The sequence below is a fragment of the Rhinolophus sinicus genome, linkage group LG09, assembly GCF_036562045.2.
Source record: "Rhinolophus sinicus isolate RSC01 linkage group LG09, ASM3656204v1, whole genome shotgun sequence".
Classification (NCBI taxonomy): Eukaryota; Metazoa; Chordata; class Mammalia; order Chiroptera; family Rhinolophidae; genus Rhinolophus; species Rhinolophus sinicus.
The window spans coordinates 31,967,131-31,983,945 of NC_133758.1; the positions used below are offsets into that span (position 1 = coordinate 31,967,131).

A 16,815-nucleotide genomic window follows, 5' to 3' on the forward strand; every position below is an offset into this window, starting at 1 on the left:
ATTCAGTAATTTCAGTTTGCAAGTGTGACCTCCCTCCATCTCTCCCTTCCAGCTTGTTATGTCAGTATCATGATTTTATAACATGAACAAATGGAAGCTAACTCCTGCTAGGAAATCAAAGCTTTGAAAGGTCATGGCAGAAGTAGACATAAGTTTCTCTCCGATGTCAGAGTTCTTGTGTGCTAGTCTTATCTCTGTCCTAATTAAATTCCAAGTGAAGCTATTTCTCTCTCATGGGACAACTGCCTCCTGGCTGACAGAAGACTTCTCCGTTTAGGGTAGAGGTGGAGGGGGTTGGGTCTTGACCTGTCTCCATGCCTCAAGGAGAACTAGAAGGATAAAATGACATCCCTTGTTTAGTACATGAAATGAACTGAGAAGTTATATGTTTAGAAACAAATCTGTTAAAATATTTTCACGTTATAGAATAACTATAGTTTTTGAGCATACCTTTAGTTATGTGCTTAGTAATATTCAAGGATTTTACAGTTATTACTCACTGCAAATTTATTACAGCAATTGCTGAAAGGTAAGAACTATAACAGTGAACACTTAGATATATAATAAAATAGTATTAATCCAACAATAACTGCTGCAAAGCATCTTAACACAAATGTCTGAATTAAAGATTTTAAAATAACTTTGTAAGTTTATCTATTTAATTTATTGGGGCAACCTTAGTTAATAACAATATATGTTTCAGATATAAAATTCTATAATATAACATCTGTATATTACTTTGGTTGCTCCCCACCCAGTCTCAAATATTTGACCCACTTTACCTTCTTCATCCTCCCCCCACCCCCCTTCCCTTCTGGTAACCACCATATTGTTGTCTGTGTCTATGAGTTTGTTCATTTGTTGCTTTGTTTTATATTCCACATATAACTGAAGTCATATGGTTCTTGACCTTTTCTATTTGACATTTGACTTAACATAATACTCTCAAGATCCATCCATATTGTCTCAAATGACAATATTTCACCATTTACAGACCAATGGAATAGAATTGAGATCCCAGAAATAAACCAACACAAAAATGGTCAACTAATTTTTTTAAAAAGGAGCCAAAAACATACGATAGAGAAAGGAAAGGCTCTTCAATAAATGGTGTTGGGAAAATTGAAAAGCCACATGCAAAATAATGTAACTAGACTGCTATCTAACATCATATACCAAAATTAATTCAAAATGGATTAAATACTTCAATATAAGACCTAAAACAGTAAAATACATAGAAGAAAACATAGGCACTAAACTTACGGACCTTGGTCTCAGAAGATTTTTGTGAACTGAACCCCAAATACAAGGGAAGTAAAAGCAGAAATAAATGAATGGGACTACATTAAAAAAAGCTTCAAAAAAAAAACAAAAAAGAAGTCATCAACAAAACAAAAATGAAACCAATCAAATGGGAGAAGACATTTGCAAATGATACCTCTGATACATGAAGAACTCATATAGTCCAACAACAACAAAAAATCCGATTAAAAAATGGACAGAGCACCTGGACAGACACTTTTCCCAAGGAGACATACAGATATATGAAAAGATGCTCAACCTCACTAGCTGTTAGGGAAATGCAAATCAAAACCACGACAAGATACCACCTCATGCATGTTAGAATGGCTACTATCAATAAGACAAGAAATAAAAAGTGTTGGAGAGGATGTGGAGAAAAGGAAACCTCATACACTGCTGGTGGGAATGTAAATTGGTGCAGCCACAATGCAAAACAGTATGGAGGTTCCTAAAAAAAAATAAGAATAGAATTACCATATGACCCAGCAATCCCTCTTCTGGGTATGTACATAGAAATTTTGAGAACACTTATTTGTAAAGATATATGTACCCCTATGTTCATTGAAGCATTATTCACAGTAGCCAAAACACTGAAACAACCTAAGTGTACTACAACAGGTGATTGGATAAAGAAGATGTGGTACATATGTACATAAAAATGACAAAATATAAATTATTTTTGAGTAAAAATTTACAAAGTGTCCAAAAACCAGATGTATCTCTTTTGGTTTAAATATATATATATATATATATATATATATATATATATATATATATATATACACACATATATATATATATATACACACACACATATATATATATATATATATATATATATATATATATATATATATATATATATATACACATATGTGTATATATATATATATATATATATATATATATATATATATAAGAAAAAAAGTTTTGACACATGAGTATTTTGTGCAGATAAACACAGAAGGAACATTAATACCTAAAGGAGTACTCCAAGTTTCTTTGTGAATTGTTTGTATTGATCCTTTACTTATTGAACACTTCTAAAGCAAACTTCGTTCTAGTATGTCCACAGTTTTAAATACTAGTCAACCTGGTGGGAAAAAAAGCATTGGCCTGAAACGAAAAATTACCCAATTCGCATCCTCATTGTGCCACTTAAAAGTTGAACTCTAAACATGTATTGAACTCCCCCAGCTCTCAGTTTCCTTTGTTTTAAATAGAGGAGTTTGTAATTCAGTGTCATTAACATCACCATCTAGGATGTTTCAACTTCTGAATTAGTGGGGTCTAAATTATTTGATAACGAACATAGCCAATAAAAAGCATTTGTAAGTCCCATCGTTGTAAACCTACTACAGAAAAACTTCTACCTGTGGAAAGGAGACTTAAAATTGAATTTTCCAAAAACCACATGTTAAGAGAGGTCTTTACTGACTTGCCACCACGAGAGGAGATTGCCAGAGGCTAGACCAGGAGTCTGAGAGAACACCTAGCTGCTCATTTTGCCATCAGTGTTGCTCTTTAGTCTTTCTGAGAGATGCCTTTAATTAAAGGTATCAGCAGCTTCTCACGAAAGAATTCGGGAATTAAGTCAATGGTGATTGATGCTCATGTTCACCGTATCAGAACAAAAATTGTTCGCATCTAATTTTGTCGTTATTTTTTCCTAGGCCCCACAGATCTCAGCATGAAGAGGCAGTTGGCAACTGGCTCAGGATCCTCTAGCAGTTCAAGCTCCAGACCCCAGCTGAGTCCAACTGAAATCAATGCCGTGAGACAGCTCGTGGCAGGATATCGAGAATCAGCTGCATTTTTATTACGTTCTGCAGATGAACTGGAAAATCTTATTTTACAACAGAACTGACTCAAATGACGGGCCTATTCACTGAGGTCTAAATTTGCAGTTTCCACTAATGACATTTTGATTTCCCAGCAGAGATGCTTGTGGTCTTACTGCAGTCTTAAGAGAAATACTTCCATTATGCCACATTGTTCTTGATCCTTAAAGTGATGTATTAAGGTGCTTCAAAGGAACTCTGACCTCTGAAGTACTTGAGATACTTTGTGTCTAGCCGACTGTTTTTTTTTGTTTTTAGTGTGTCAGCATAACTAGCTGGGGCAAAACAAAAACAAAAACAAACAAAAAAAAGGTTGTATATTCCAAATTCAAGGATAAAAGAGAAGAAGCTTGTGGTATAAAACTTGTTCAAGATCCAACTGAAATATTAGTGGAATTTGCTACTGACCTATTGGACTGAAAGCTGCAGTATCTGGCAAAAAAATAAATAAAAAGCCAAAATTTCTTGTTGCTATAGGATATAACAATAAAAAGGATCTTGTATTTTAAATATATATATATGTAATTTTTATAAAAAGAAAACTTGTTTTTCATTCAAAATTGTCATTTTTACTTTGGTAACTTTTCCATAGGTCCTAAAAGAGAACTGTTTTGAGAAACTACTGTAAGTACCTTTCCACATCCATTTGCCTTCTCTTTCCAAATTCTTTCTACAAAGATAAAACGCGATGCTGGAAAAACAACAACAACAACAACAAAAAACACAAAAATAAACAACCCTTGTCTACGTTCTTTAAATCATCACATCAGGAACTACTTCCAAGAGAAGCCTGCATTTCTGCACTCAAGCATCCCACGCAACATTGCAGCTTTACCATAGAGGTTTGCAGCACAGAAGTTTTTAATATTAAAAAGACCTATCACTGGGGGGAAAAAATCACACCTTGGTTTCTTCCAGCTCACCCCAGATTGCTGCTGCTGTCTTACAGGCATCCTTACAGCAGCAATTGGATGTAGATGACTGAATGTTAAGAGATTGCAAGTGACAATCTGAAAATTTGCACTCTTGTGTGTAGTTTTCTTTTCATTTCTCTATTTCAGAAATAGTTTCCAAAAAGACCATTACCTTTCCTGATATGAGTTGTATGATTTACAGTTCCCGGTAAAAATGATGTAAAGAACTCTAAGCGGATACAGCTGCAACTTACAATGAACTGCCCCCCCCACCCCATTTCCCATACTTTGCCCTTATTTCAGTGTGTTGGGTACACATGAAGGGTGTTTTCTTTGTGTACTGAGGCAGCCTATTTTTAAAATATTTAGGAGAAATACATCAGTTTATGCTTCTTGTACAATTTTTTTCTGTTTAGCTTTGGTTGCATTACAGATTATTTGTGGATTCATGAATTTGCCTTATTTTTATGTAAAATTTATGTCATTCAGTTTTTTGATAATGAGTTTAAGGCATCAGTGATATTTCTTACCTACTTGTTACATATAGTTTTTCAAGTAATGACTGTGATTGTGACCAAGTAATGTGCACTTTTTCTTGTAACTGTGGACATTGCTATGCTTTTTTCTTCTAGTGTTTCTAGAATTACTGTTCCTTACAGTTATGTAAACAAAAAACAAAACAAAAAAAAACCTTTTGTGATACTGTTGGTGAATATAATGTGAAAATCTTATTGAAATATGAGTATTTTGGAAATACATAGATGCACAAACATCTCTTAAGGTGTGGATTTAGAGTTTGCTTATTTAAATGAAAATTCAAAAATTGAGGGCTGGTATAATTTTCTGTTTTGTTGGGTTTAATAAACAGATTTCTGTGTTAAAACAGCTATTGCGAAACCTTATAAACTTTCTGAATGGTAGACTTTTACCTTTTGCTTTTAAAACAGGAAATGGTATTTCACCCCTATAAAATTGACAAATTTGTATCTCAAGAATATCCTAAGGTCCCAGAGTCTCAACATTCAGTCTAATAAATAATTTATTCCAAGAAGGGATAAAGCAAAGTAGCAAACCCAAGAATATTTCATTTATTATTTAAATATGATTTAAGAATTTATTATCTTTCATTCCTCATTTTTGCATGAGTTATCTGGCTCTTTTAGTCACTCCAGATTTAGCTTGGGAGAAACATACCTGTTATAAGAGCCTGTCTTATGCTTTGGGTTTTGTTGTAATACTATTTGAGGCTTTGACATAGTTGTTATTTCACAAAGTAACACTCAGGTTTGAGTTCAGCATATACATAAAAAAATCCTTAATAGTGATAATAAAACAAATGGAGTCGAGAAGCTAAGTTCCAGCGAGGTACTCTTGTTTTTGTTAAATTTTCGCCTTCAATTACAACTCTTATGCCCGTCCACCCAGGACTAACTTCACCAGTGTCTTCTCTTTTTTGTACATTTATCTAAATGAATGAGGGGGCTGGGAATCCCATCATTTCCCTGGGAGAGCTCAGGTGCCAAAATGAAATACCATTTTTGTTCTCCGTTTCCTTTATGACTTGTACCTGAAAATACTCTGGCCCTTTTATACACTGGCACAGGAGAATAACGAGATTGCAACCCCTTTATAAAGCATTTTGGAGAGACTAGCTGTGGGTTCATATTGTCATTCAAATGAGGTGATAGAAAATTGTCATAAACACAGATCAAATACAAGTTTCTGTCACTTCTGTCAGTAAGCTTTCTGTACAACAGCAGTTTCTGGTCACAAATTGTATTACTTTATCATACTTAATAAGAAGTATTACACTTGAAATAACCACGGAGAATACAAACACAAGCAGTTACTGAATTTTCTTAAATTATGTCATTCAAATAAACACTCCAAAAAAAGGGGATTCAGATATAAGGATAACCACTATTTACTGACCACTTACACAAGGAAATACATGTTGTTTCCTTTACTTCTCACAATAACCCCAGGAGATCTGGATAGTCATTGTCCATTTTACAAAGGCGGCTCATGACGTGAACCAACTTGCCAGGAGCTCAGAAATGGTGAGATGTGAAGCGATCGTTTGAACCTAGGCACACCTGTCACCTGTAATCTGCTGCCTCCCAGGTACTAAATAATTACACTTAGCACTGTGACTTAGAACCAGGCCTTTACACTAAAGTTTAGCAGTTTTATTAGTTTAGATAAATAACAGTTATTAAATATGCCCTTGATATCAAATAAATCATTTGACTAAACACTGAGAGTTTTATTCTACTTATAGAGGTTTAATTTTCTTTCTAAAAAGCAACAATGAAACTCACCACTAATGAAAATCAAATACGTAAAGCATGAAGAGAAGTCTGACTTTTTAACAAGGATGGGTGTCAGCAGTGAATCAGGTATAAAAGGACAAAAGGGATCACTCAGCTAAACTTAGAAAGGTAAGTTCTGAACTGAGAAGGTAAGTTCATTCACACGAGATTTCAGTCTTGGGCACTATATAAGTGCTATCCCTGTTAGTGTGATTAGTGTAATTAATGCTGAAACCATTAATACAAATACCATGCAAAAATTAATTGTTGTATGATAAAAATACTTTCTAATTTCATATGGCCCAGATTACAAACTTTAGTTCATAGAAAAGATCCAAGAATAAAGCAGGTAGACATTAATGTTATTTATCTTTTAAATAATGAAATTGTGTGTTTGGGATGCAGAAATTTGGTAAAGTAAGGATTGAGTACAAGCTAACCTACAGAAGCTTACGATATTAATTACAGTTCAGCTCTTCTTGAAAACTTTTTTTTTTAAGAGTTAAAATGCTACTGGTAGAGTAACATGTCCAGTTTTAAGGTCAATCACATAATAATGCTTCATTTTTCTGATTACAAAAGAAAATTGCGATATACAGAAAAAAAAGGACAAAATCCCAGGATCCACAGAGAACAAATGAATGACATTTTATATCTTTCAGATTTTATCTAAATGGGTGTATTTGATATTATTGTATATAGTGCGTCCTCATCTGCTTTTCTGACCTAACAATATACTATTGATATTTTCTACATCAGGTATTCTTCTTAAGTATTAGTTTTAGTGGCTGTGTAGTACTACATTGTATAAATGCACCTGTATTAGTTTCCTATTGTGGCTGAAACAATTACCACAGGCAACACAAATTTATTACAGTCCAATAGGTTGGAAGTCTCAGTGGGCTAAAATCTAGGTATTGGCACGATTGTGTTCCTCTTTGGAGGCTCTAGGTGAGAATCCATTTCCTTGCCTACTCTAGCTTCTAGAGGCCATCTGCATTTCTTGACTAGTGGCCCCTTCCTCCATTTTCAAAGCCAGGAGCTTAGCACCTTCAAGTCTTTCTGTAACACTTGACCTCTTCATCAACCCCTCTCGTCAACATTTAAGAAACTTTACTCAATACACTGGGCCCACAGGATGGTTAAACAGGATGAGCTTTTTATATTAAGGTCAGCTAATTAGCAACCTTAATTTCATCTACAAACTTAATTCTATAATTTGATATGTAACAAAACATATTGACAGGATCTTATGATTAGGATGTGGCTATCTTTGGGGGGGGGCATTATTCTGCCTATTATTGTACCTTAATTTCCTACTTTGAAAAAAAAATACTTGTCTGTACCCAGTTGTATTTGTCCATTCTCTTGTAGCAAAGATCCTAAATTAGCAGCACTGGTCTTTTGGAAATTTTGATGGTATTTTTCTCAAATGTCTCATGTTCAAATTAAATGTAACAAATAAATATGATAAAAGTGCAGCTAAATCTTTCACGGGTAATGAAACAACTGTCTCTGGAGACTTTCCTCCACTTTGATTCTTAGAAATTACCTGAGATATGTTTGAAAAGGCTCCAATTCATTAGGCCAGAAGGGGTGACATGAGGATCCAAAGCTTAATTAAATTTTGTGAGCAATCCAACCACATTCATAAAATACCTAGTGGTAATTACGAGTTTTATTTACTCTGAACAATTAAAAGACATTTTAACATTAAATGTTATTAGATGGCAAGTCTTTTAAAATTAAGAGTTCGGCAATAACATTTATTGAATTTAGGATAATCCATTGAGTTTAGAAATTAAATCTCTTTGTTTTTATTTCTTTGCTAGAAAACTATTTTTCTTTACATATTAAATGTTTTAGTTCCCCTCATTTTTTTTTCTTTCAGAGGCCATTCACTGAAAGAAAGATAATTCAAGACTTTTTAATGCTATGAGCGAAAAAATACAATAAATGCATAGACCACAGAGAGTGAATGCTATTACTCACAGTGTGGGGTTGGCACATGTTTTGTCCCTTGGAAGTTTGGATTTCTCATATTTGTTTATTGAGGGATGGATCTGATCAGGCTGCCTGTGAGAAATGCCTTCTAACTTATTTAAGGTACTCCACTGCAGTGACAGAACAAGTGGCCAGAGATTTCACAATATTTTTTCTTTGTTTCTTAGCTGGTGGAAGGATTCAACGGTATGCCATGAAGTAAACACCATAGAGTAGTAACCCACTCAGCTCATTTTAATTGTCATTTTAACCAGTGTGTATTCTCTGACCTACTATGTGCTAGGCATTGTCTCTGGTACAGAAAATGTATGCCAGCTCTCAAGAGTCTCATACATGTCTCATCTAGTGGAGCAGAGGGACAGAAGTGCAGATGGTTATAATACAAAAGGATGAAGAGTAACAGTGCAACATGTCATGAGAAGAACATGCCCGACAGATCAAAGGACGGCAGTCCCTGCCGTGGTGGGGGAGGGGAGAGCTGGGGGGTAGATGGTCAAACAGATTAGAGCTGTGGGGAATACTTGGCAAAACTTTTGAGTATGTTTGGAGAGGATAGAAGAAGAAAGAAAGATGTGTCAGTGAAGGGCTTTTCAGCCACAGGAGACAACACGTGAGGACAGAGGAGACATGGAATAGCATGGTATGCACAGTAACTCAAGCAGTTGAGTGTTGCTGGAGGACAGAATCTGAGAATGAAGAGAGATCCCTGGAGAGGAATGAAGGAGTCAGATGTGCAGGGCCTAACCTGCCATGCTAAGCAGATCGGTTGTGTCCTGTAGAGGATGAAGACACACTGCTATGTTACTGGAGTGACACGTGTCTGTTGGCTTCTCTGTTGACTATGTGCATGAATTTCTGGGGAAGGAGATGAAGTAAGGCTGGATCACGGGACATCCCTTCCCAAAAGTAAATTAAATTCCTAAATGTAAAAACCAAAAGTTATTACGTGAGCAGCATAGCAACAAGGAAGGAAGGAATGGCTTTGTCCTCTAGACATGGAAGAGTGGGAGCCAGGAAAATTTAGTCAATGTCACAAGTTAATGGGACTTCTTTCTCAGGAAATAGATTCAAACAAAGACAGACAAGTGGGAAATAATATTGAAAACCCCACTCTTAAATCCCTAGTTTGGAAGGGAGAATGAGGAGCGGGTGAACCACCTGGGAGTAAGTATGTACATAGCCCTTTAAGAATACAAGTCCCTGCCCTCATAAGTCTCCAGAAATAGAACCACTGTCAAGATAGACTTCACTTTTTGGGTGTTCTCTGGTGGAAAAGAAAGGCTGAACAGTAAAGGCAGGAAGACAGTGATACCCAGGGCAAGTTTTCTACAAAAATAAGTGGAGATTTCAGCCAGCATCCCCCTCTTCAAGTCCTGTCCACTTTTTCTTCTCCTTTACCTCCACCCCACCCCTGATTACAACACAGCAGCCCAAACTTGGGAGCCCCATTGGTCATGTTTGCCTTTTATAAGAGGGAAACAGGCAAAGCTGCTGGGGGAAAGGGTCAGGATTCAAGAGAAATGGATTACTGGGTCTCATTGCCTCTGTCAAAAGCAAACTATCAAAAAGTCCAGCCTGAAACGGGGGTGATTTGGGAATCTTTAGACAAATTTCCCATCACCAAATACCAGTGGCATCCAATCCTGCCTAAGTGTAGTGAGTTATGAAACTGGACTATCAGTGATATTGCAGAAAATAATCACAAACTGGCACCCCAATCTCAAAGGTCAGCAACACATCCCAGGCTCCTGCTCTCCATACCCTCAAGCAAAATAAAAGCAGAGGGAACTGGAATACCTAACCCTCCAGCTGCACGCAGGTCAAAGAGAAGAGGTCTGAGTTTCAGAGAGGGAGAAAGAGATGCCAGGGAGCATTGAATCATACTGAGGAGAAATAGTACGTTAAACAATGACCCATAAATATGAGTGAACTGTAAAGCAACAGCATAACACCTACATATCCAACCAACAGCAAAGAATGGAAGGCAGGAAGATGGACAGGGAAGAAGACTTTGTAAAAGTTAAAAATATTTATATTTGAAATAAAATGAAACTTCTACAATCAACGCTTTGCTTGTAACAGTCAACCATAAGACCAGGGAACAATTTTCACCTCATTTGACAACCCTAACTTATAACAAGGTCCCCTATGACAAACCTTTCATTATAAGGAATCTTTCATAAACAGCTATTAAAAACAAAAAAGTCTATTACTGCACACATTTTCTGTCCACTATAGAAACATAGGAGGGATGCCTTACATTTCACGCCAGACCACGGAGAATATATGAAGCTGGGAAAAAAGACCATTGAAGTCTCTCTAGTGGGCCTGGCACAGGAGAGGGACCTGATTGAAAATAAAACTGCCGCCTCATAACACGGTATATGTGTTGGGTTTTGTTTTAGTTTTGCTTATGACATAAGAATTCCTCATGAGCTGTGTTTCCTTTGGAAGATGTAACAATGTGACATTTGTACTCTGTGTGTCCCTTGAAGAGTGAAGTGGTGCTGGACCTTAGAGCAGCAGGAATGATATGATGTGCCTGTCCCACTCCTAAATCAAGTATCCTCCTTCTCTTCATTATTACACAGCTCGGCTACAGATACTGCCAATGTCAAAGGTCAAATTCAGATTTCTGCATAAGATCTTTGAATTAAACAGGAAGTCATACTTCTGACTGGTGCCTGCAACGTCATGTTTGGATAGGATTTCTTTCTCACAGGGCTTAACTGGTGTGGTGTGTCCTTCTTCCCAAAGCCACGTATAGTTGGGAATCTTTCCTCACAGCAGCCCACCCCTCACCTGCTCATGGGCCCCGGGGGAGTCGCTGCAGATGCTTTTAGCCACAGTGACCCTTGAGGGAGGCTGAAGCCTGGAGGGTAAGGAGAAGCAGCTGGAAACAGAAAAGACCTTTGTGAATTGGGGATCTGCCCATCAATACAGCAGGTCTGCTCAAAGGGCACCTTTCTCAGTGCCACTAACATCTTCTAATTAATCTAAACATCACTGCTGGTGTTGTGACAGAAGGCCAGCTCTAGTGACACTTGAAATGAATCCTAAATATACAGGCAGATATGGATGCTCAGAAAGGAAAGCCTGGTTTAGTTAGACAAACCAACATGACACAATCATTTATCACCCTCTTCACCACCTCAAGCCCCTTTCAATACATCACTAAATAAAAAGCAGAATGTAAGAAACTGCACAGGTACTCTTAATATAGTACATACGTAAAGGCACATAATATTTATGTTTAGAAATACAAGTTTTAGTGGACAATTTGGCAAGCTTTTAGGAAATCACTGTCATATGTGATATTGATTTATTTGATCCATATCGTAGAGAAGACAGAAGGTTTTATAATCATATTCTGAAACTGAAGCTCAGAGTTTTGGGACTCTCCTAAGTGTTCCAGCCAAGACAAGAAGCCAGGTCCCCTAATTTTGAATCCTGTGTTTTCCTTGCCTCCCACTCCCACCCAGGCCCATTATTTCACATTGCATTTCAAATAATTCTTTTACATGTTACAAACATATATTATCTATGTTTTCCTAATCATTTGCAATACCTATCTTTTGACACATTTATAACCTTGGAAATATTCAAACCAAAATATCTTGATGTTCTCCCCTCCTTGGCATGTACATTGTTGTGTTTTTTTTTCTTAATAAAAATTCATTAGGAAAGTTGTTCAACCAAAATGTATGAAATGCCTGTAACCTGCAGAACCCCACGCTCCTCTGGAGTCAGAAGTGGATGATTTAGTAATAAACACATGCTTCTGAAGGGTCTGCAAGTCACCAGTGAGGATTTTGGCCCAGGCCTTATGCTGACAGCCACTGGGCCAGATCCATTTGTCCATGCATAAAATGAGAATAAGCTCTCGCACAAATACAAACATGGCAGTAAATATGAAAATAGAACAGGTTTTGAGGTACACACTAATAAAATTTAGAATCTCAGAGCACTGTTCCTTTTTGCATTTCTATTTGAAGACCTCAGCAGTGTTGTTTAGTTTTGGAAAATAAGAACAATTCTTGCCAGACCAATGTAACCAAATGAAAACTAAAAACGTAAATAAAGCTGCAATGATAATCGGAGCACATATATCTTTATGGATAAATGTTTTCAGATTTTTTTGGTAGGTACCTGTCCTTCCATAGATGATTAGATAAAGAAGATGTGGTATATATACACCATGGAATACTATTCTGATATAAGAAAAGATGAAATAGTGCCATGAGACAACATGGATGGATCTTGAGATTATGATGCTAAGTGAAATAAGACAGAAAAAGTCAAGAACCATATGATTTCATTGATATGTGGGATATAAAACTGAAAGCAACAAAGGAACAAGACAAAGATACAAAAATTCATAGACACAGACAATAGTTTATTGGTTACCAGAGGGTAAAAGGGATGGCGGGTGGTTGATGAGGGTAAAAGGAATGAGATATATGGTGATGGAAGGAGAACTGACTCTGGGTGGTGAACACACAATGTGATATATAGGTGATGTATTACAGAATTGTACACTTGAAACCTATGCAACTTGACTAACCATTGTCACCCCAATAAATTTTAATTGGAAAAAAAACAAGAAAACTAAAAATGTAAGTGCTTGCCCCAGTATTTACAGGAAACGTGCTTCTCAGCCTACTCTGCGCTTCTAGGCAGAATGCAATATTCACAGATGATCTAAAAGGTTGCTCACACAAGGTCCCTGTCAGGTCTGCATGTTCACTAAAAGCAACATAGACTCAGAAAATGAAGTTGAGCCAGACCTAATTTTTAATCTGTTTGCTTGCTCTGTTTTGGACACAGTTATTTAGCAATTGGATAAAGGGATATTTGAAAACAAAAACAAAAACGAAGGATCATACATAAAAGTTTAATTTACATTGTATGGGTTATTTTTGCTAATTCTTTAAGACTCTGATCCAAACAGGCACCAAATCAGTCACGAGGCCTCCTTGTCCCTGCTGAGCCATGGGATTCCTTCTGTGTCCCATCCCCTTCCTCTGTCAATCACTTCCCCTCTTACGTTGAAATAATACCCATGACTAATACTTTCTGAGCTCTTACTGTGAGGCAAGAACTAAGGGTTTTCCATATATTAGTTCTCCATCCCACTGTGAATTCAATTATATATATCTTATTATCACTCCAGCTTTGTCCATGAGGAAACTGTCCATGAGCACCAGTGGCTTAACAACTTGTCCTTCACAATACACTAGCAAGTGGTGAAGAGGTCATTTGAGCTACTCTGTCTAGCTCCAGATTTTGGCCACTCTGTTGAAATACCTGTGTCCTGTATTCCATAATTCTATAAGAAGTTCCCACCAAACACAATAAAACCTTAGCTCTTGTTACTTTTTTTTTTTTTTTTAAGTGAAAAAATAAGATCAGTGCAGGATTTACTACTTTTCTGCAGTACCAGATCAAGTGTATGATGCCCTGGTCCATAATAGCTAGCGGGTCTTAAGCAGTACTGTCTATTAATGCTGTTCTAGCAGGTATACTTCCTACCCCTTTATATATCCATATATGTGTGTGTGTGTGTGTGTGTGTGTGTGTGTGTGTGTATATATGTATATGTATATGTATATGTATATGTATATAAAATTTATATACATATATAGTGGTACCTCGGTTTTCGAATGTCTCCATTGACAAACATTTTGGTTTACGAACACCATATATTTTATGGATATATGGTATCATTAGATAGTAAAACTCATGCTGAATTTGCAGTTTTAGGGATTGATTTTAAATATCTGGAACAGATTAATCCATTTTGCATTACTTTCTGTGGGGAAACCGTGCCTCGGTTTTCAAACGTTTCAGAACTCGAGCAGTCTTCTGTAATGGATTATGCTCGAAAACCCAGGTACCACTGTATATGTATGCATGCATGGATGAGGGAGGCAGTATTATTCTCAATTTGCAGATGAGAAACCTAAAGCCCAGGAAGGTGTTTTTACAATGCCAATCAGCTAAAAAAAAGCAGAATCTTAACTACCATGCTACCTTACCTTGCTAATAATTTTACATCAGTGAAAAATCCTAAGATTTACATAAAGCCTTGACCTATGATCATAAAATAAAATGAACTCACTATAAACACAAATGCACATGCCTAATTCCTGGTCCCTTTAATATTCCAATTTCCAAAAAAAAATTTTATGCCATTTTTAAGCCATAAATACTATCTTTATGCCAATTTAGATCTCTGACCCCAAACAATTCTTTATGCTAGAGCAGTATTTCTCAGAATAAAATGATGCTGAGTTAGTTCTGAGTAATCTTTTAGTTACCTTTTCGTGTGGAGAGGAGGATAGAGGGAAATATGCAAGATGAGTATTTTTTTTAAGATGTGTATGTTTTAATTGTGAAATTGTTGACACTTTCTCTCATGATTCATATGACAACCACTGCTGTTGTCATATGAATAGGGGGCGCCTAACACTGGGCCAGTTTCCGTAGTCTGGGCCAAGGCTCAAGGGCAAATTGAGGCAGGCAGCCCACCCGTCTGCATACTTTTTATGCGTGCTTCCACTTCTCTTTCCTCCCAATTCCCTCTCATCACCCTCAGTTCTGCAGTGTACTTCCCTGGTTACCCAACTGACCACGTAAAGTAATGAGAGGTGTTTCTATGGTGGCAGAACTGCCTGGTAAGGACAGAGAAAGGGCAGAAAAGAGCGAGCCCAGCCTTTATGTCAGTCTATATCTCTCAAATGCCAAACAATTCTTTATCCTAGAGCAGTATGTCTCAGAAAGTGTCAGCTTAATGAGCTAGGGTATGTTAAATTAACTAAACAAGGAGACTATTACATCGATATAGTGCTAATGCAGTGGTGGCCTGCTAAGTAAGCCAAAATCTATGCCTGTGAATGTCTCAAGTTTACAAAATCAAAACGCTAAGGACAACTAATCCCAAATAGCCCACTAGGCTTTAAGCTATAGTCAATCAAGTAATTTCCTGTCTTTGTTTTCTGTACTTTATCTGTGCAGGTTTTTCCCCGGACTCCATTTGGCAGAGTGCTCCTAACTGCTTCTGGTTTGGAGCTACCCTGTTGAACCAATTTTTGCTCAAACAGATTTTACTCTTAAAAGGTGAACTGAGGCATATTAAACATATTAACAGTGTGTACATATTAACAATTTAGACCCCCAAGCACCCCCATAGCTGTATCTGAATCAGCATGGAGGAGGGGGGGCACAGAGTAGTTAGGGCACAGCAATCTGCCATTTTTGTAAGCTCTCCCAGATGATTCTGAGACTACTTGATAGTTTCAAAACTTCTAACCCAGACCAGAGAAAGGGGATAAATGGGCCAATAAGTGGACATGTTTGAAGGAAAATAAAGTGACATACTGAGAACCCAGAGTTGAGAGATGCTCTTATGAGTGTGTCTGGGAGGTGTGGCCGTGCGCTCTCCGCGCCTCATAGCCTTGCCTCACAAAATTGAGGAAATCAAGTACTTCCTGCTCAAAGCCAGGCAAAAGGACAAACCTGTCACATCAAGAAAGATAAGGATAATGTGAGGTTTAAAATTTGATGCAGCAGATATCTTTACACCTTGGTCACCACAAAGAGAAGGCAGAGGAACTGAAGCAGTTCCTGCCACCAGGTGTGTCAGTGAAGGAGCTGAAATGAACTAGACGTGCGGATCTGAACTGTATTAAAATTTTAAAATTAAAAAGAGAGAGAAAAAGAAAGAGAGAGAGAGAGAGAGTGAGAGAGAGAGAGAGAGATGCTTCTGCAATATTATGCTCTTGAGAAGCTCTGAACCCTGTGGCTACTTTCCCAACAAATAAACCACCTCTCTCTCACCCCACAGACTCCACTTTATCCCTTTGCAGCTTCTGGTCTGACAGAAGGATGGCCCTGGCCATGGACTTCTTCTGATTTATAACAAGAAAAGACTGGGTGGTGAGGACAGTCCAGTCCCTCTCTGTCCAACAGGGTAGAGACAAGTTTCTGTCACCCTGAGCTTTCTCTGGATGCTTTTTATCACAGAATTAGTGCCACATTTGCTGATTGGGTTCCCTTATACTCCAATTACTGATTCTTTTATTGATACAGATATATAGATACAGATATAGATATAGATATCTATCTATATAGGTAGATATTTTCCAGAACAGGGGTCATAAAATTATGGCCAGTGGGCAAATTCCAGCCTGCTTATTATTTTTGTAAATAAAGTTTTATTGAAAGACAGCCACATTCATTCACTTACATGCTGTCTATGGGTGTTTCCACACTCTAATAGAGAGTTAAATAGATGTAACAGAGACTATATGCTCCATAAAACCAAAAATATTTACTATCTGACCCTTCACAGAAAATGCTGGTCAACTCCTGGTCTAGAAGATTATATTATAGATTATAGTTATCTACTGCTATTACTATATGGCAAACACTTTACTAGGC

General features: G+C 37.0%; 1 protein-coding gene and 1 pseudogene across 7 annotated transcripts in view; both read left to right on the forward strand.

Annotated features, from left to right (window-relative positions):
* NOL4 (nucleolar protein 4) overlaps positions 1–4,963 on the forward strand; it is a 308,057-nt gene extending 303,094 nt beyond the window's left edge. For all 7 annotated transcript variants that reach the window (XM_074340178.1, XM_019740844.2, XM_019740845.2 and 4 more), the window contains one exon: positions 2,976–4,963. In XM_074340178.1, the coding sequence (XP_074196279.1) occupies positions 2,976–3,169 (194 nt within the window). In that variant the 3' untranslated portion in view covers positions 3,170–4,963. The remainder of the gene's footprint in view (positions 1–2,975) is intronic.
* A 10,053-nt stretch (positions 4,964–15,016) lies between these two features.
* On the forward strand, positions 15,017–16,035 carry LOC109452085 (large ribosomal subunit protein eL38; annotated as a pseudogene).
* Positions 16,036–16,815: the final 780 nt, after the last annotated feature.